The sequence below is a fragment of the Somniosus microcephalus genome, chromosome 28 (genome assembly GCF_052327205.1).
Source record: "Somniosus microcephalus isolate GS21.2 chromosome 28, FLI_Smic_1.0, whole genome shotgun sequence".
NCBI classification, from domain to species: domain Eukaryota; kingdom Metazoa; phylum Chordata; class Chondrichthyes; order Squaliformes; family Somniosidae; genus Somniosus; species Somniosus microcephalus.
In genome coordinates, this window is record NC_141014.1 from 25,232,844 (window position 1) to 25,254,141 (window position 21,298).

Here is a 21,298-nt window from a genome sequence, read left to right on the forward strand (position 1 = left end):
CACCCATCATCGGGAACATCTTCCCCACATCCACCCGATCCGACCCCTTCACAATCTTATATGTTTCAATAAGATCGCCTCTCATTCTTCTGAACTCCAATGAGTAGAGTCCCAATCTACTCAACCTCTCCTCATATGTCCATCCCCTCATCCCCGGGATTAACCGAGTGAATCTTCTTTGTACTGACTCGAGAGCAAGTATGTCCTTTCTTAAGTATGGACACCAAAACTGTACGCAGTATTCCAGGTGCGGCCTCACCAATACCTTGTACAACTGAAGCAATACCTCCCTATTTTTATATTCTATCCCCCTAGCAATGAAAGCCAACATTCCATTGGCCTTCTTAATCACTTGCTGCACCTGCATACTAACCTTATGAGTTTCGTGCACCAGGACCCCCAGATCCCTTTGTACTTCAGTACTTTCCAGTTTCTTGCCATTAAGATAATAACTTGCTCTACGATTTTTCCTGCCAAAGTGCATAACCTCACACTTTCCAGTATTGTATTCCATCTGCCAAATCTCTGCCCACTTACTTAGCCTGTCGATGTCCCCTTGCAGGTTTTTTATGTCCTCCTCACTCACTACTTTCCCTCCCATCTTAGTATCATCTGCAAACTTTGATATGTTACACTCGGTCCCCTCCTCCAAATCGTTAATATAGATTGTAAAGAGTTGGGGACCCAGCACTGACCCCTGCGGAACACCACTAGCTACTGATTGCCAGTCTGAGAATGAACCATTTATCCCAACTCTCTGCCTTCTGTTAGATAGCCAATCCTCTATCCATGCCAGAATATTACCCCCAATCCCGTGATTTTTTATCTTAAGCAATAATCTTTTGTGTGGCACTTTGTCAAATGCCTTTTGGAAGTCTAAATACACTACGTCCACTGGTTCCCCTTTATCCACCCTATATGTTACTTCCTCAAAGAACTCCAGCAAATTTGTCAAACATGACTTCCCCTTCATAAAACCATGCTGACTTTGTCCTATTAAATTATGGTTACCCAAATGTCCTGTTACTGTCTCCTTAATAATGGACTCCAAAATTTTACCTACCACAGATGTTAGGCTAACCGGTCTATAGTTTCCAGCCTTCTGTCTACTGCCCTTTTTAAATAAGGGTGTTACATTAGCAGTTTTCCAGTCTGCCGGGACCTTTGCCGAGTCCAGGGAGTTTTGGAAAGTGGAGAAATGCATAAAGACACAGCTTATATAGTCAGAGAATAATGTCAGATGTTTACAGGTAATCTTTCTAACTGCCATTTATCACACCTCGGCAGAGAGATAATCACAGCAATCAAAGGTGTGAATGGTGTCCAAACAGGCCAGTCAGGAATACATTACATCAAAGAACAATGAGGTGGGGTCACAAGGGGTCAAATATTGCAGATGCTGGGGTCTGTATGAAAAACAAAAAAAAAGACAAAAAACATTGTGATTTCAAATAAAGCTGTTGGACTATAACCTGGTGTTGTGTGACTTCTTACATTTGTCCACCCCAGTCCAACTCCGGCATCTCCACACCATGACTCTTAACTGCCCTCTGAGGTTCAAGAAGGTGGCTCACCACCACCACATTCTCGAGGGCACTTAGGGATGGGCAATAAATGCCGGCCTTGCCAGTGACGCCCACATCCCGTGAACAAATTTTAAAAAAATTATCTTGAAAGGGGAGTTGACAGCGTCTGTTCTGAGCAATATTTAATGAATGATATTGCTGGTCATATAATTCCAGAAAGAGCTTCATGATTTTTTGATATATGACTTTATTATCTGACTATGAAATGAAAAAGATGCCAGATGTGTTCCAATCATTTGCTTCGTAATATTAATGCTTTTTTCTCTGAAAGGTGCTGGGAGCTGCAGGAATGGGAGCCCCCAAAAACTAAGGCTGCACCCAGGTTCAATGAGGTCTTTCTCCATGCTCTTGCTGAGGGAGTTAGAGGACGTCAGGAGGTCCTCTTCTCTGGAAACGGAGGGAGGAGGGTCTCCTCAGCAAACCAAGGCAGCTTGGCTGCAAATGGCTGAGGAGGTGAGTTTGACGTCTGTGTGCAGACGCACATGGGTTTAGTGTCGAAAATGGTTTAATGATCTGCTGAGGTCACCTAAAGTGTGGCCTCTGAGTTCAGGGAAATGGAAGTTCAAGAGTGAGGGCTCGGGGCGATTTCCATGTAGAATGTTGGTGGTGACACTGAGCACAAACCACCGTTTATTGGAGAGATGATGCCTGGGGTTTGAGACTGTCGGACTTATATTCATCTCCATGTGCCGGCCACCTGTGGTTGAAGCGTAAGCTTACGTGAATTTACCATGGCTGAGTGCATCCCTTGCCTGACGGCCAGCAATGTGGTCGCCTGCTGCTGGATTGGCTACATCCGGCCCCGCAAGACATCATTCCCCGTCCTCCTCCTCATCCTCCTCCTCGTCCTCTTCACCTACCTCCAAGGAGGCTGTGTGCTGAGCCACCTGTTCATCCGGCAGCACTAAGCCGCGCTGCTCTTCCTCCGAATCAGACGACCAGGGTGGGAGGATATAAATGGTAGCACCCTCGCCTCTGAGTCAGAAGTTAGTGGGTTCAAGTCCCACTCCAGAGACTTGAGCACAAAAATCTAGGCTGACACTCCCAGTGCAGTACTGAGGGAGTGCTGCACTGTCTGAGGTGCTGTCTTTCAGATGAGATGTTAAACTGAGGCTCTGTCTGCCCCCTCAGCTGGATGTAAACGATCCCATGGCCACTATTTCAATAGAAGAGCAGGGGAGTTATCCCCGGTGTCCTGCCTGATATTTATTCCTCAATCAACATCACTGAAACAGATTATCTGGCCATTATCACATTGCTGCTCTGGGAGCTTGCTGTGTGTAAATTGGCTGCTGTGTTTCCCACATTACAACAGAGCGCTGCACTGCTGGTCGGTGCTGTCTTTCAGATGAGACGTTTAACTGAGGCCTTGTCTGCCCTCTCAGGTGGACATAAAAGATCTCACGGCAACTATCTCGAAGAAGAGCAGGGGAGTTATCCCCGGTGTCCTGGGGCCAATATTTATCCCTCAATCAACATCACTAAAACAGATTATCTGGTCATTATCCCATTGCTCTTTGTGGGAGCTTGCTGTGCGCAAATTGGCTGCCGCGTTTCCTACATTACAACAGTGACTACACTTCAAAAAGTACTTCATTGGCTGTGGGAGGTCGTGAAAGGCACTATACAAACGCAAGTCTTTCTTGACATAGCTGTCTCTGGGGCAGATGTTTCTCTTCTGCTCAGCACCAGGGGGCGCTCCAACAAGGGAGCTCTCATTCCCCGTGACCTTATAGGCACAATATCTGGGAAAGTGGGCTGCGGCCTGCCTCTGTCCGTGGGCTCACTCCCAGAGCAGCTCGCAGTCCAGGAGCTCAGTCAACTGGAGTCGGGGGGCCCGTCCACTCCAGCTTAGACACATTTAATTTGAAAAGGCCAAGACTGAGACAAGGATCTGCAACAGACCACCGAGTCACGTAAGACAGAAGACAGATTACTGTGTGAAGCGACAAGTATTTAATCAAGCAAATTCCATATTTCTCTGAAGCTAACTCTACCATCCACCACCATCACGTGGATTGACTCTGAGATCACAGTTCATCATCTGGAGCCTTTCTGCATCTTAACCCCATCTTGTATGGCTTCGGGGCTAGCAACGAATTGTATTCACCTTGCAGGCTTGGTGAAGAGGTCTTGTCGGGCCAGTAGAACTCAAATTTCTGGAGGAGAGAAGTGAAGAACAGAAAGAGCTCCATTCTGGCCAGTTTTTCTCCCGGGCACGCTCGCAGACCTAGAACATTCAACGCAACATTCAACGTGTTAATGAGTGGAGATGAAAAATAAACCTCGCTTGAAGCAATTCAGAGTGGTTCAAGTGTTCAGACTACATTGCAAATCATGTTGCCAGCAGATAGTAAAACACCATATGGTAGACGTTAGGCGTTACTCTATTGATGGTCCCAATCTTGGCATCCTACTTGATCCTGAGCTGAGCTTCATATCCCTTATCCTCTCCATCACCAAGTCCACCTTCTTCCAGCTCCGCAACATCGCCTTTCTCCGTCCCGTCTCAGCTCACCTGCGGCTGAAACCCTCATCTGTACCTCTGGACTCAACTCACCCAATGCTCTCCTGGTTAGCCTCTAACAACAACAATGAATTGCATTTATATATTGCCTTTAACGAAGTCAAACATCCCCAAGGCGCTTCACAGGAGCGTTATCAGACAGAATTTGACACCGCGCTGCATAAGCAGATATTAGGACAGGTGACCAAAAGCAAGGTCAATGAGGCAGGTTTTAAGGAGCGTCTTAAAGGAGGAGAGAGAGGCGGAGATGTTTAGGGAGGGAATTCCAGAGCTTAGGGCCTAGACAGCTGAAGGCACGGCCGCTAATGGCGGGGTGAAGGAAGTGAGGATGCGCTAGAGTTCAGAATTGGAGGAATGCGGAGATCTCGGAGGGTTGTAGGGCTGGAGGAGGTCACAGAGATAGGGAGGGGTGAGGCTACGGAAGGATGAGAATTTTAAAATCGGGACGTTGCCGGACCGGGAGCCAGTGTAGGTCAGCGAGCACAGGGGTGATGGGCGAACGGGACTTGGTGCGAGTTAGGACACAAGCAGCAGAGGTTTGGATGATTTCAGAGATTTCCACAAAGAAAGGAGAAATAACGTCAGAGACTTGCAGTTAGCAGAGGTCCCCTCCCCACCCCCCACCTCTATCTTCAGGAAGAATAAAGCATGAGTTGTGTTGGAAGGCGCTCCTGCTTGTTGTTAGGGTGAAGATTAAATTAATCTAGAACTGATTGTAAACAAGAATCTTGGCAGCCTGAAGTGCCGACTCACCCATTGAAAATGGAATGAATGCCTCTGGTTTAAAGAATTCCCCATTTTCATTCAGGAAGTTCTCTGGATTAAATTGTTTTGGGTCCTTCCATTGTGTCTCATCAGACAAAGCTGACAGCATGTTTATTAAGATAAACGTTCCCTGGAAATACAGAACAAAATACCTGCATTAAGTCACACAACGCAAAGGGTTACATCTCACCGTCTCTTACACATCATCATCGGTATTTAAGGAAAGGCAGAAAAGCTGGAATGGTAATTTGTTCCACTCCCGGCCTGGAGGAACAAGCACTTCTTAAGATAAAAATAAAAAAGTTGATGCATCTCGTGTTATCAAATGGAGCACAGGAGGGGGTCATGACGATGGTTTTGAAAGGGAGGGTACCTGAGGGGAAGAAACAATTACAGTATCAATAGCATGGGGACCAGAAAGGGAAATTGGGTGGTCAGCAGTTTAGTAGGAATGGGGGGGTCAAGGAATCCTAGGTTGCTCAGGGACGTACGGTTGGACATAGATCAAAAGCTTGTGGCTCTGGCCAGAATCTTTCAATCCTCCATCGTTATGGCCATAGTGCCAGAGGACTGGAAGATTGAAAATGTTGCAACCCTGTTCAAAAAAGGCGAGAGGGATAAAACCTGTAACTCTAGGCCAGTTGGCGCTGGGGAAACGTCCAGAGGCCATAATCCAGGACCAAAATGAACCGTCACTTAGAAGAACAAGGGTTAATAAATGACAGCGAACATGTTGTGTCTTTGAACTCGGGGTCCGTGCCGCGATCATGCCGCCTGGCGCTCCTCTTGTGTGCCGGGCTGCTGGCACGGCACCCCGCTCCCCGGTGGCCCAGGCAGGGCCCCGCTGCGTTGTGGGCTTGGGCCCTCCCCTTTAATGAGGGGAAGGGCCCTTCCGTGCGGCAGCGCTACGTGGCCCAGTGCGCAGCGCTGCAGAACGCACAGCCCCGATATTCAGGGTTAGCGCTCTAAGAAGGAAGTGGAGCGTTTGAATTAGCGCTCCACCTCCCTCTTGGGGCGCTAACACTGAAGTTAGCGATCGGCAGCACTATTTTTCGCAGGGCGTTAAATTTAGCACCCAGGCGATGATAGCGACCCATTATGCTCGCTGACGAAATTTTCCCTGCTGAGGTTTACATGCACAAAACTTTAAAGGTGGCAGGACAATTTGAAATGGCTGTTAAGGCTTTCTAAATATAGGCACAGAATGCAAATGCAACAAGCGTTATTCCAAACATTTTATAAATCATTGGTTAGGCCTCAGCTGGAGTGTTGTGTCCAATTCTGGGCACCACACTTTAGGAAGGATGTTAACGCTTTGGGAAGGGTGCAGAGGAGATTTACCAGAATGGTATCAGGGATGTGGGACTTCAGTTATGTGGAGAGACTAGAGAAGCTGGAATTGTTCTCCTTAGAGAAGAGAAGGTTAAGGGAAGATTTCATGGAGGTGTTGAAATTATGAGGGGCTTTGATAGAGCAGATAGGGAGAAAGTGTTTCCACTGGCAGGAGGGTCAGGAACCAGAGGACGCAGATTTAAGGTAATTAGGCGACGAACCAGAGGGAGATGAGAATTTTTTTTCCGCAGTGAGTTTTTGTGATCAGGAACGCACTGCCTGAAAGGGCGGTGGAAGCAGATTCAATAGTAACTTTCCAAAGGGAATTGGATAAATACTTGAAAAGGAAAAATGTGCAGGGCTATGGGGAAAGAGCGGGGAAGTGGGACTAATTGGATAGTCTGTCTTCTCAGTTAATGTTTGACCTGAGGAATGGAAGGAGCTGTTACCTAATGCGGTCCCCTGGCTGGGGAATCTTTTCCCCTGGCTGGAGAATCTAGAACACAGGGTCACAGTCACAGAATAATGGGTCGGCCATTTAGGACTGAGATGTGGAGAAATTTCTTCTCTCAAAGGGTTGTGAATCTTTGGAATTCTCCACCCGAGAGAGCTGTGGTTGCTCAGTCGTTGAGTATATTCAAGACAGAGATCGATAGATTTTGCGGAACGAAGGGAATTAAGGGATATGGGGAGTGTGCAGGAAGGTGGAATTGAGGTAAAAGATCAGCCATGATCTTATTGAATGGCGGAGCAGGCTTGAAGGGCCAAATGGCCTACTCCAGCTCCTATTTCTTATGTTCTTATGTTCTGTCTTTGTGTACTTTGGCCATTCACTGATTGCACTGGCAGATCCAAGAAGTCTATCAGTGTCAGTTTGCTCAGCTGAGGAATGGCTGAGGCTCTGAGAGGGACAGAGACAAATTGCAATTAGGAAAAATAGAAAAGCACTCCGATAACAAAGAATGAGTCACCTTTTTGATTGTGTATCCCCTAAAGCTTGTGTCTTGTATTGTTGCGTGGACTACTCCAAGAGGTGCTATGTTCCCAAATCTTTGAATTTCATGAACAACAGCTTTGACATACGGCATGTTGGTTCCATCCTCCATGGATGGGGCACGGGACCAGCCGATCACCTTGCCTATCTCCTTCTGACACTTTTCTGTAAAGCAAAACAGAAAAGAATAACAGTTGACGTCAGGTGCACAACCTGTCCCTCAAATTGATAATTACGTGTTCTCTGTGTCCATTGATGAATTTGTCAAGGCCAAATCCTTGGGAAAGTTGGGATTGTTAGAGCAGAGAAGGCCATGGGGAGATTTAATAGAGGTGTTCAAAATTGCGAGGGGTTTTGATAGGGTAGATAGGGAGAAACTGTTTCCACTGGCGGAGAGGTCGGTAACCAGCGGACACAGATTGAAGATAATTGACCAGAGAACCAGAGGAGATGAGGAGGATTCTTTTTACGCAATGAGTGGTGAGGATTTGGAATGCGCTGCCTGATAGGGCGGTGGAAGCAGATTCAACAGGAACCGTCAAAAGGGAATTGGAGAAATACTTGAAAAGTATAAATTTGTAGGGCCAAGGGGAAAGAGCAGGGAAGTGGGACTGATTGGATAGCTCTTTCAAAGAGCCGGCACAGACACGATGGGCCGAATGGTCTCCTTCAATCACTGCGTCTAAAAACATTCTGCTCATCTCCCCCTTATGTAGTCATTGTGTGCTCTGATATCGTCAATGGGAAATTGTACCCATAACTCATTATTTATGGGATGTCTGTGGCTGGAAAGATCTAATGTTGCTGCAGGGGATATTGTACAGGAAATGACTGCTCCCAAAGTATCTCCAAACAGCAGTTCCAAAGCATAAAACAGAGCAACTTGAGATGAGTGAGGCTCACTGAAAAGTGGAGAAATGCCTTCTTTTATTGCACTTATTGTTGTGGCTCCTTGTGTTGTTATTATACAATATATATTACAGACACTTTTAGTTCATTTTAGTTAGTGCTTTTACTTAGCTGTATTCTTGCTTTTGTTACAGTGCTGCCGCATGGTGCGGAGTGATACAAGATGTCCAAAGCTGCACTGTGCACTGCCTGTGCACAGTGTGCCACATAGCAATATAACAACACCATACCAAAGTAGTTCCATACCAAAGTAGTTCCATTTAACGATGTGATACTGTAACAATGTAACATCCCTCTTTCTCAAAAAAACTAAAACATGAAATTTAACAATTTAAATTAACAAATATTATATCTAAACTATTATTATCAACTACAAAGAATCGGGATTTTTTTTTTTATTCGCGATATCGCTCAGGTGGTTGGATGTTGTCCCTCCATCTTGTGGATTTGGTGGTGACCATTCCTCTCTGCGTTGTTTTGGTGTGTTCTGCTCTCGTTGTTGTTGTTGCTGTCGCCTTTGGAGTTGGAGTGTGCATGCTCGTGGTTGTTTGATTTGTAGCGCTTGTTTCTGGTGTTGTACTGCTTGTGGTAGCTGGTGTTGTCAATGTTGTTGATGTTGTCTGCTGCTTATCCAGTTCAGGTGAAGGTCTGATGTGGAGTCTGTTCCGCCTGTATTGGTTACCAGGTTCAATCTCTACGAAGTAGGATCTTGGAGTATCAGCTTTTCCAATGACCTTGGCTAAATTCCAGGTTTTCAACACCGGGTCTTGCACATGCACTGATTGTCCATTCAGCAATTCTGGTAGCGTCTTTGCATGATTATCGTAATGTTTGCTTCCTACGATTTGTGCTTCTGCCAGCTTTTGTCTGAAGTCCTCCTGGTCCTGGGGAGGATGTATTTTTGCTGGTAGTGTAGTCTTAAACTTCCTCCCATTCAGCAATTCCGCAGGTGATTTCATGTCTGCTTTCAGTGGTGTTGATCTGAGTGATAGGAGGGCAAGGTCTTGGTCTTCCCCCATCTCACTACTTTTGATGAGAGTTCTCTTGACAGTCTGGATCTGTCTTTCGATGAACCCGTGTCCCCTTGGGAAATGTGGGGATGAGGTTACTATTTTGAACCCATACTTTTCTGCCAGAGCTCTGAATTCACTCGATGTGAACTGGGTTCCATTGTCACAGATTACCTTTTCCGGGATTCCTTGTTCAGCAAACAAGCTCTTTGCAATCCTGGTGGTAGTTGTGGCTCTCAAGTCTTTCATCCTTCTCACAAAAGGAAACTTGGAATAGTAATCTGCCACTATGAGATACCATTCTTGATTGCACATGAAGAGATCTGCCCCAACAGTGTGCCATGGTCTTGACGGTATTTCACTAGGTATCATCTCCTCTTTCTGTTGTGCATTTCTGTATTTCTGGCATATACCACATGCAGAAACCATCTGTTCGATATTTTTGTACATGCCTATCCAGTATACAGCTGATCTGGCTCTCAGCTTGCATTTCTCCATTCCCATGTGGCCTTCATGTATGAGATGGAGAAGTTGTGTCTGCATCGTCTTTGGCACGATGATCCTCGCTCCAGCAAGGAGAATACCGTCTTCTACTGCAATATCATCTTTAATCGACCAGTATTGACGAATTGTCGCCTGTACCTGCTGGATTCTCTCCAGCCACCCCTGTATTACTTGTATTATGAGTAGTTGCAACTCCTCATCTTTGCTAGTCTCATCTCTGATTTGACTGAGCTTTGTAGGAGTAACATTCACTAGGTGGTGGATTTTTACTGTTAGGCCCTCCACCTCGTGTTTCTCATATGGTGACAATCGAGACAATGCATCTGCTAGCACCATTTCCTTTCCTGGCTTATATTTAAGCGTGAAGTCATAGCTTTGGATCCTTAGAAGTAGTCTTTGCAGTCTTGCAGGCGCTTTGCACAGATTCTTCTTATAGATCTGTTCTAGTGGACGATGGTCACTCTCTATTGTAAATCGCCTGCCATATAGGTATGTATGGAATTTCTCGCATCCGTACACTACTGCTAATAGTTCTCGTTCTATGTTGGCGTATCTCGTCTCGGCTGACGTCAAGGCCTTTGATGCGAAAGCTATCGGCTTTCCTTCCTGCACCAGAGCTGCCCCTAGTCCTCTGGTAGAAGTGTCTACTTGCAGAGTGACGCTTTCCTTCTGTCATAATATGACAGACTTGTTTCTTTGCACAACAGTTCTTTAAGTTGTTTGAAATTCCTTTCGTGTGATTCAGACCATTGGTATTTGGCGTCTTCTTTCAATAGCTCTCTGAGATTTGTTGTATGTTCCGACATGTGTGGGATGAAAGAACTCATGTATTGGACCAAGCCAAGGTAACTCCTCAGCGCTTTCTTATCTTTGGGTGGTTTCATTTCAGCAATCGCCGCAATCTTCTCTGGACTTGGCTTGACTCCCTCTGGTGTATAAATCATACCGAAGAATTGGCATTCCTTGACTTTAACTATGCACTTATCTGCATTTAACTTGATGCCAGCCTTCCTGGTACGCTCCATGGCCTCATGTAGGTGCATGTCATGGTCTCTTTCATCTGCTCCATAGATCTGAATATCATCAGCTATTCCTATAGTTCCTTCACAGCCTCTGTATGCCTCGTCTACTTTCTGTTGAAAGATATCTTGACTGACCTTTAGCCCGAATGGTAGCCTCAGGAATTTGTAATGCCCAAATGGTGTGTTGAATGTTGTCAGTGTTGTTGATTCCTCATCCAACTTCACGTTCCAAATCTATTTCTGGCATCTAGTTTTGAGAAAACCTTGGCTCCTGCCAGTGATGGCGTAATCTCCTCTAGCATTGGGGTGGGATAGTGGTCCCTCTTTATCGCCTGGTTTAGATCTTTGGGGTCCAAACATATTCTGAGACGCCCGTTTGGCTTTTCTCGTACCACAATTGAGTTTACCCAGTCTGTGGGTTCAGTGACCTTTACGATCACTCCCTTTTCTTCCATCTCCTTTAGCTCTCTTTCAAGCTTTGTCTTCAGCTCGATGGGTACTTTTCATGGAGCATGGATAACGGGCTTTACCTCTGGATCGATGGTGATGTGGTATTGGAAATCTCCGAAACATCCCACTGTATCATCGAAACATTCCGGATACATGTCTATCAAGTCTTTTTTACTCTTGATTTGTGGGCGGTTCTCCAGTGGGGTGTTGCTGTCTATCTTCGGTGACGTTTCCGTCAGCTCGTGATGCACTGAGATCAATCTCAACTTCTCGCAGCTGTTTAATCCCAGGATCGCTGGCCCCTCAGTGTCGGTGACATAGAACATGCAGTTGATGTTCTTTTATGTGTCCCTTTGATAAAGGTTATTCCGAGTTGTTTAATCTCACTCCCCCCGTATGCTGTCAGCGTGACATTACTTGCCTTTAAACAACCATTTTTTGGGTAGCCATCTTCTCTCAGGTTTTCGGGAAAGATCTGTTGGTACAGTCTCAATGGGAGAATGTTGCTCTGAGCCCCTGTGTCCAGCTTCAACTTTTAAGTTGATGGTTGTGGGCCGACCTTTGACCTTTTTTTTGATTTGGATGATGGTGTGCAATTCTCTCCTCGGAGTATTTTCCGCTCTGGACATCTCGTGTAGCTGTATCTTTATTGGTTTCGATGTTTAGTGCATTGTCGTAATCATCATCATCATCCTACTCATCCATGGCATGGATATTGTGTTTCTTTCTCTGGTTCTGCTGTCCGCCTTTGTTTTTGATGTATGTTCCTTCTTTCTTCGTTCTACACCTCTTTTCCCAGTGGTTTAGTTTGCCACATGCATTGCAGCTTGTTCCATATGCTGGACATTTCCTCTTGTCTGTGTAATCGTGCGGTCTTCCACAATTTCTGCACATGTTTCCCCCGTTGTCATGTGCATGTCTTTGTGTGTTGTACTTTTCTCTCACTGCATCCACTCTGTTGTCCGTCTCAGAAGCCGTCCGCATGTCAGCCGTTTGAGAAATCAGCGTTTTCATTTGCTGCTTCATGGCTTCATGAGCTCTCGCAGTATCTATAGCCTCTGTTATTCCGAGCTTTTCTTTTCCTATCAGGGCTTTTTGTACCTCTACATGCACTGACCCCCATATTAGCTGGTCCACAAGCTTTTCCTCCATTTCCTTAAATTTACACTTGCTGGATTCATTTCTCAGCCTTGTCAGGAAATTGTCAGCTGTTTCACTGGGTTCCTGTCTTAGACTCTGGAATTTGTATCTGTGTATACAGTGATTGGAATTAGGCTCTAGATGGTTGCTGAATTTATCAAAAATTGTCGCTGGGTTTTCCTTTTCCTCTTCAGTCAAACTCCAGCTATTATACAAATCTAGGCCTTTTTCTCCTGTCCACAACAGAATGTAACTAACCTTTTCCTCGTTGGTAGTACCCTTCAGGAAGCTTTTGAATGTAAGCTCACATTTCTGTTTGAACTTGCGGAATGCTTCTACTATATGTAAGAGGGTTTTCCTTGAGAGATTTCCCTGAGGTTTCTCTCTCTAGAGGCCTCTCTCTCTTGCACAGTAAAACCTTGAGTGGTTCGACCCACTCACCCCTTAGATTCTATACTCTGGACTTAGGCGCAGGAAATACAATGTAGAGAAGACTCTTGTAGACCAAGTTTGATGAATCAAAATGAAATTTTATTGCAAATGGAAAAATACCAAATCAAATGCAATACAGATAAGAGAGTACATGGGAGGGAAAAACAAACACAAACAAATCATAACGACATTATACTAACTAAGGCAAATACAGGCATATTATACTCTACAAAGATCATCGTGAAATAAGGAAACACACGGAACATCGAGGGACAACAACTCATGTTAATTGTACCCTTAAATCCACCCCCTTATTAAACCTATCTAGATCTGATTGTGAAGGGCCAGAAACATGCTCACCAATCCCACTAGGAAGTGCAAGGTTTTGAAATCGAGTCTGTGTTTGGTCCTTTCAGGCGTTTCGCCTCCACGTGGATCGTGGAGCCCCTGCGAGCTGCGCCACACCTCTCTCCTGAGGTGGGGGTCGGGGCGGCTGGACACCGGCGGGCCTGGATGTTGGCGGGGTCGAGGATCGTCGGCTCGACCCTGGCCAGGGGAGCCTTGGGCTGGTATGGCCCCCTTGCTTTCGGTTACGGCCCGGGGATGGTCGATGATTTCCCAATGGTTTTCCCCGGGGCGGGACGCTGGTTTCGAATGACTTTTTATACAGTCATAATTATCTTTCTCCTCCGACGGTGGAGAGGAGTCCGCTGATCTTTCCCCAAGCCAGCTCCTCTTTGCCCAGCTCAAAAGCTGGACCGGCTGCTGGGGCTGCAACGACTGTCCGACTGTAAACTGTCTTTTAGCTCGACTCTCCTTGTGACTGTTCAAGCTTGCATTGCCTGAAGCTCACCTCGTGTCTTCTCGTCCCTTCGTGTCCAGAAGCTACTGCCGTCTCCTCTAAGCTCGTCGAGTGCCTGCGTGTTGCTCCAATCTACTGCCGTATCAACTGCCGAAAGGTCTCGCCAGATATACCTTTCTTCCCGAGGCCTCCACTTCCCGCCCAAAATCAGGTTAGTCTTTGTTTTAACTTTGGCGGGCTGGGAGCACAGCGGGGCAGTTATATTTAAAATCATTTTAAGCGGCTGGTAACAGGCCCATCTCTGGTTTGAAATGGCTCTCATTGTTTTTAATGTCCTGCTGATCTTGTTACCGAGCCCTTGGTGTTGTTCTCATGAATATGAGATTGTCCCCTTTCGTCTGGGTCAACATTTAGATGGCCTCTGTTTCCAGGCCGATCTTAAGTGGATCTGCATCTAATCCATATGCATGCCTGTGGGTCTGGTTTCGTTCTCTCAGAAACGGCTTCCAGAACTTACTATGGGTTGAATCCACATAGCTGTCTGAGGTTGCGCAGGAACCATTTTAAAGTGTCCCAATAAGCTGGTCACATGGTACGGTGGCCATTTTGTATGCCTCTTTTCCTGGGCTTCTTTTAAAACAGTCTTTAAAATCATGGCCTCTTCTGCCTATTGACCCTTATTAATAAAAAATCCAATTTTGCGAATCCTACATATATCGTCGGCTTCCCAGTTCATGAGGGGTTGCATTTGCACAGTCAGTGCGGCGGCAGCCGTCATTTGAGTTTCCCGTACGATTCACTTTCAATCACCGCAGACACCGGCACTCACAATCAGCTCATAAAATCACTTTTTGTCTTATTCGTAGTTCGTATCGCAGAATTTGTACTCACTTATACCGCTGCCACCATGTTGTGTCTCCTTGTGTTGTTATACTATATATATTACAGACACTTTTAGTTCATTTTAGTTAGTGCTTTTACTTAGCTGTATTCTTGCTTTTGTTACAGTGCTGCCGCATGGTGCGGAGTGATACAAGATGTCCAACGCTGCACTGTGCACTGCCTGTGCACAGTGTGCCACATAGCAATATAACTACACCATACCAAAGTAGTTCCATACATAGAAACATAGAAGATAGGAGCAGGAGTAGGCCATTCGGCCCTTCGAGCCTGCTCCGCCATTCAATGAGATCATGGCTGATCATCCAAATTCAGTACCCTGTCCCTGCTTTCTCCCCATATCCCTTGATCCCTTTAGCCTCAAGAAATATATCCAACTCTTTCTTGAATATATTTAATGAACTGGCCTCCACCGCCCTCTGTGGCAGAGAATTCCACAGGTTCACCACTCTCTGGGTGAAGAAATTCCTCCTCATTTCAGTCCTAAATGGCTTACCCCTTATCCTTAGACTATGACCCCTGGTTCTGGACTCCCTGGCCATCAGAAACATCCTTCCTGCATCTAGTCTGTCCAGACCTGACAGAATTTTATAGGTTTCAATGAGATCCCCTCTCAGTCTTCTAAACTCCAGTGAGTATAAGCCCAATCGACACAATCTCTCCTCATACGTCATTCCTGCCATCCCAGGTATCAGCCTGGTGAATCTTCGCTGCACTTCCTCCATGGCAAGAGCGTCCTTCCTCAGGTAAGGTGACCAAAACTGCACACAATACTCAAGGTGCGGTCTCACGAAGGCCCTGTACAACTGTAGCAAGACATCCTTGTTCCTGTACTCGAACCCTCTTGCTACGAAGGCCAAAATACCATTTGCCTTCTTAACCGCCTGCTGCACCTGCATGCTTACCTTCAGCGACTGGCGCACAATAACACCCAGGTCTCTTTGCACTTCCCCTTCTCCCAATCTATTGCCATTCAAATAATAATCTGCCTTCCTGTTTTTGCCACCAAAGTGGATAACCTCACATTTATCCACATTATAGTGCATTTGCCATGTTTCTGCCCAATCACCCAACCTGTCCAAATCGTACTGGAGTTTCCCGACATCCTCCTCACAGCTTACCCTCCCACCCAGCTTTGTGTCGTAGTAGTTCCATTTAACGATTTGATACTGTAACAAAGTAACACTTATTATGGGCAATTTAGTAGAACGGCCACCCCCTTTAATTCGGAGGCCTGGTTGTACCTTGTATATCTGGATAAAGCATCATGTATAGAATGCCCCATTGGAGAGTAGTTGCTGTGGTTACCGTTCCAGCACCAAAGAGATCGTTGACATTCTGGAGCAGGTTTCCCTCCGTCAAGCAAGAGTCAGGAGAGTTCTGTTCCTGCAAAATAAATGTTATTCTTCTTTCCAATTCTTAACAACACCAAAGTCTTCTACCAGCGAACCCTTGCTCCCTGCCGAGGTAACTGCGCACCAGAGGGAGAAAGTGACGCAAGGAAAAGTCCAGGATAATTCAGCCCATTGAAGCTTGTCCGACTGGTATGAGGATTTCAAACTCCCCTAATCATAGAATCATAGAATAATACAGCGCTGAAGGCGGCCATTCGGCCCATCGTGCCTGTGCCAGATCTTTGAGCGAGCTCTTCAATTAGTCCCACTCCGCCCTGCTCTTTCCCCATAGCCCTGCAAATTTTTCCTTTTCCAGTATTTGTCCAATTCCCTTTTGAAAGTTACTATTGAGTCTGCTTCCACCGTCCTTCCTGGCAGCGCATTCCAGGTCACAACAACTCGCTGCGTAAATTTTTTTTCCTCATGTCACCTCTGGCTCTTTCGCCAATGACCTGAAATCTGTGTCCTCTGGTTACCGACCCTTCTGCCATTGATGTCTTTGACTCCACTGCCTTGTCTGGTAAATTATTTTGTATCTCTACAAAATTATTGGTAAGTTCCAGCCTCTCTTTTACAATCAGGTGTAGCTCAACCTCTTTAATGGGAGCACTTTGTACTCGTCCAATAGCAGCCCTGTCGCCTCCAGCCCCCCTACCTCAGGTCCTCTAGAACTTCTGCCAACACAAATTTAAAGTAATTGGTGGAGGGTTTAGAGGGGATTTGAGGGGAAATTTCTTCACCCAGAGGGTTGTGGGGGTCTGGAACTCACTGCCTGAAAGGGTGGTAGAGGCAGGGACCCTAATCACATTTAAAAAGTACTTGGATGTGCACCTGGGATGCTCTAACCTGCAGGGCTACGGACCAAGAGCTGGGAAGTGGGATTAGGATGGATAGCTCTTTGTTGGCCGGTGCGGACACGATGGGCCAAAATGGCCTCCTTCCGAAGCTGTAACTTTCTATGATTCTATGATTTGCCGGCTTGTTGAGCTCCTCGTACGTTGCCAGGGGTGGGGGAGAGGGGGGGTGGGGGAGTGGGGCAGGGACAATATCTGACTTCTCCTTGCCCCATTCCGCATTGCCCGCCAGCGCCACGATCTCAGGCCGTCAGGTACGGCACTCTTATAGAATTGGCTTTACAATGGTTGCAGTCAGATCGTAGCTGGTGTGAACTTGAAGTGATTTGAGGCTATCTCCTGGCTGGAGCTGGGTCTCACGCCGCCTTGACGGAATATGATTCGGACACTTGCTCTGATGCTTTTCATACAGGCCAATGCCAAAAGAGTCTTTTCAGATGGCACCCCATCCACCACCTTAAACATTCACTCCCTCCACCACCAGCGCACCGTGGCTGCAGTGTGTACCATCCACAAGATGCACTGCAGCAACTCGCCAAGACTTCTTCGGCAGCACCTCCCAAACCCGCGACCTCTTCCACCTAGAAGGACAAGGGCAGCAGGCGCATGGGAACACCACCACCTCCAAGCTCCCCATCAAGTCACACACCATCCTGACTTGGAAATATATCGGCCGATCCTTCATCGTCGCTGGGTCAAAATCCCGGAACTCCCTCTCTAACAGCACCGTGGGAACACCTTCACCACATGGACTGCAGCGGTTCAAGAAGGCGGCTCACCACCACCTTCTCAAGGGCAATTAGCGATGGGCAATAAATGCTGGTCTTGCCAGCGATGCCCACATCCCATGAACAAATAAAAACATTTCTTGTTTACAGCGTCCAGCATGTGTAGCGGGCAAATTGCATTGACGCCAACGTGCCCGCTATAACTGGTAGGACTATTATTCTCTCTAAGATCAATACATTGAAGGGGAAGCTCATCAGAAATGCACAGTGGGCGGGCAACCAGTTGGGTTCGCAATACCAAGAGGGAGGCACCAATGGGGTCCATTAGGGGGGAGAAGCGTCCTGAAGGTCAGAGGCGAGCCCCCACTGAAAACCACAGCCAAGACCTTCAGCACGCACAGCAGGTAAGTGTTCAGGGCCAGAATGGAGGCGAAGGAGGCCACCACAAAGCCAGCTCCCTCCACGGAGGGAATCTCAGCGACATTCCTTGGGTTCATCGCCACCTTCCCCATGGGAAGCGGCAGTAATACAGGCAGACGGATGGAAATCAGCCAGGGAATGATGCCCTCCACCCCATCGCCATTTACATGCGGAGGTCTCAGCAGCAGAGGTAGAGGGAGCGAGACGGGTCAGGCGGTGAAGCCCCCCCTCGCTCGCATTCCCTTCATTCTCCACCGCTATCCCACTACTTTAAAGATGGCTTGCGCTGATTTTCTCACCTACTAGTAGCTGGGCCGAGGCTGCTGTTTCACTGAGGACACTGAGTGAGTTACTGAAGGGAGAAAAGCATTTTGGGCCGTTAGTCTGACCTGGGATCGAAGCAGACTTTCAGAGGTGAAAGGTCAAAGAACAAAGCTCTAGCCTATTGCAACGCACAGACCCACCAACAAAATGAAATACTTCATTAAATGCTGTGCTCACCTTTTCCATTTCCAGTAAATAGGCATCAATAAAATCCCGGATCTCTTCACCATTCAGAGTGTCTTTGTGCTGGTTTATGATGTCCTGAAGTATGGCTTCAACTAAGGCCTGGTTTTCAAATATCCTCCGAATAGGCCCCGGGAAGTAGCGAAGGAATCGAGCTATGGGATACACCTAGCAGCAAGCACAAGAGGATCACCATCAATGATCCCTGTAAGCTGCACATCGTTCTGCACAGTCTGCTTCTTTTAATTTGCGGTCCCTTTACATTATTGCGCATACGCGGTCATTAAATTGTAAAGGCGGCCTGCGCGGGTCCTTTGAGATTACTGCGCGGCCACGAACCTTCGGGGGAGCATTGATCACCATGTATAATTTTGGTGTTCCAATACACAGTGAGTCACAAGGCTTTCAACATTCCCATCCCCATCTGCCCTCTCAGTTGGATGTGAAAGATCTCAGGGCACTATTTGAAGAGGTGCCGGAGAGTTGTCCCCGGTGTCCTGACCAATATTCATCCCTCAACCAACATCACTAAAACAGATTATCTGGTCATTTATCTCATTGCTGTTTGTGGGACCTTGCTGTGCGCACATTGACTGCCATGTCTCATAAGAACATAAAAATTAGGAGCAGGAGTAGGCCATATGGCCCTTCGAGCCTGCTCCGCCATTCAATAAGATCATGGCTGATCATCGACCTCACTCCACTTTCCCGCAGATAGATAAAACATATTTGTTGAAATTCGCTGCCATTTCCTTATTCCACTTTATAATTTCATCTGTCTCAGCCTCTAAGGGACCAACGTGCACTTTGGCTACTTTCTTCCTTTTTACATATTGTAGAAGCTCTTACAATCTGTTTCCTACATTTTAACAGTGATTACACTTCACAAATACTTGTAGCATAGTGGTAATGTCACTGGGCTAGTAATCCCGAGGCCTGGACTAATGATCCAGAGACGTGAGCGCAAATCCCACCACGGCACCTGGGGAATTTATATTCAGTTAATTAAATAAATCTGGAATTATAAAGCTAATATCAGTAATGGTGACCATGAAACTATCGGATTGTTATAAAAACCCACCTGGTTCACTGATGTCCTTTAGGGAAGGAAATCTGCTGTCCTTACCCGACTCTTAACTGTCCTCTGAAATGGCCTAGCAAGCCACTCAGTTGTAACAATTCACTACGAAACAACCTGCAAAGTCCTGCTCACCAACATCTGGGGACATGTGCCAAAATTGGGAGAGCTGTCCCACAGACTAGTGAAGCAACAGCCTGACATAGCCATACTCACAGAATCATAACTTTCAGCCAATGCACAGTTGATGAATCAGTACTCCTTCATGTCGAACACCACTTGGAAGAAGCACTGAGAGTAGCAAGGGCACAGAATGTACTCTGGATGGGGTACTTCAATGTCCATCACCAAGAGTGGCTTGGTAGCACCATTACTGACTGAGCTGGCCGAGTCCTGAAGGACATAGCTGCCAGTCTGGGCCTGCGGCAGGTGGTGAGAGAACCAACACGAGGGAAGAACCTGTTTGACCTCGTCCTCACCAATCTACCTGTCGCAGATGCATCTGTCCATGACAGTATTGGTAGCAGTGACCTCTGCACAGTCATTGTGGAGACAAAGTCTTCACACTGAGGACACAAAACTCCTTTTCCTCAGATAAAACCCCTTAGTCCTCCAGGCGTCTGGGACGGAATCTAACCCGACTTGAGCGCCGCTGGACAGGCATTGTCGGGGTGCCACTGCTAGCCGCAGGAAAACCTTCCTCCGTGGCTGATGACGCCGTGACACCTTCTGTCGATGTGACTTCCGTCGTTGTTGCAGGAAGCAGGCCGTCACTGCCTGGCAGAGGTGGTGGAGACAATGGCCTAGCCTGTGACGTCTCTGTTACTCTCACCGGAGTACAACCCCGTAGCTGGTCTACGTGGCGTCTGTGTAGCTGGCCATCAGGTGTACGGATGCTGTACGACAGGGGACCCGTGGCCTGCTCCACCACGGCAGGCATCCATTTGTCTCCTCCTGCATAGCAACGGGCAAACACAGTCTCTGATGGCTCGAACTGCCTGGCGGTGCCCTGGTGCTTCTTAGCCAGCTCCTCTTGCTTTGTGTGCATCTCATCCCTGTAGTCCGGGTGTAGCCGGTCCAGTGCAGTCACCAGCCGGCGACCCATCAGCATCTCGGACGGACTCTTCCCCGTTGCTGCGTTTGGTGTGGTATGCTGTGATAACAGGAACCTGGCCAATCTGGTTTGTCAGTCCCCCACCGATATCCTCACCAGTGCCTCTTTTGTGGTTTGCACCATCCTCTCTGCCTGCCCGTTAGAGGAGGAGTGATAGGGCGCTGTGGTCGCGTGGCGGATCCAGTTTCTGCCTGCAAAAGCCTTGAACTCCGCTGACGTGAAGGCTCCTCCATTGTCCGAAACCAGCACGTCGGGGACCCCATGTGTGGCAAACAGCAAACGCAACGTTTTGATCACTGCACTGGATGTCATGGAGCTCATGATAGCCACCTCCAGCCATTTCGAATGAGAACCCACCACTATCAAAAAGACCTTCCCCTGAAATGGCCCTGCAAAGTCAATGTGGAGTCTTGACCATTTATGAGTGGTCCACTCCCAGGGGTGAAGGGGAGCCTTGGATGGGCTATGGCGAGTCAGCTGACATGTCTCACAGCTCTTTATCACCTCCTCCACGTCTCGGTCCAACCCCGGCCACCAGACGTAGCTTCTCGCCAATGCCTTCATGTGCACAATCCCAGGGTGTGAGTCATGTAGTATTTTCAGCACCTCCTCTCTTGCGGCGGCAGGAACCACCACACGGCTTCCCCAGAGCATGCAGTTCTTGTGTGCAGACATTTTATGGCGCCTCTGAACGAAGGGCTTGAAATGCTCCTCCTGGACCTCGGAGGGCCAGCCATGCAGCAGCCAGCGTAGCACCCGTGATAAGACTGGATCTTTCTGTGTGAGGCTGCTAATCTGCTGGGCATGGAGTGGGGCCTCCGGAACCTCCT

The 21,298-nt window shown here is 47.3% G+C and overlaps 1 protein-coding gene across 1 annotated transcript in view; it reads right to left on the bottom strand.

The window, feature by feature from the left end:
* Positions 1 to 3,519: 3,519 nt before the first annotated feature.
* Positions 3,520 to 21,298, bottom strand: part of LOC147099458 (cytochrome P450 2J2-like) — a 30,847-nt gene continuing 13,068 nt past the window's right edge. The window contains exons 4-8 of the mRNA XM_085969197.1: positions 18,271 to 18,444; positions 15,618 to 15,759; positions 7,182 to 7,369; positions 4,867 to 5,008; positions 3,520 to 3,816 (exon numbers count right to left, since the gene is read on the bottom strand). Coding sequence (XP_085825323.1) covers positions 3,617 to 3,816; positions 4,867 to 5,008; positions 7,182 to 7,369; positions 15,618 to 15,759; positions 18,271 to 18,444 — 846 coding nt within the window. The 3' untranslated portion in view covers positions 3,520 to 3,616. The remainder of the gene's footprint in view (positions 3,817 to 4,866; positions 5,009 to 7,181; positions 7,370 to 15,617; positions 15,760 to 18,270; positions 18,445 to 21,298) is intronic.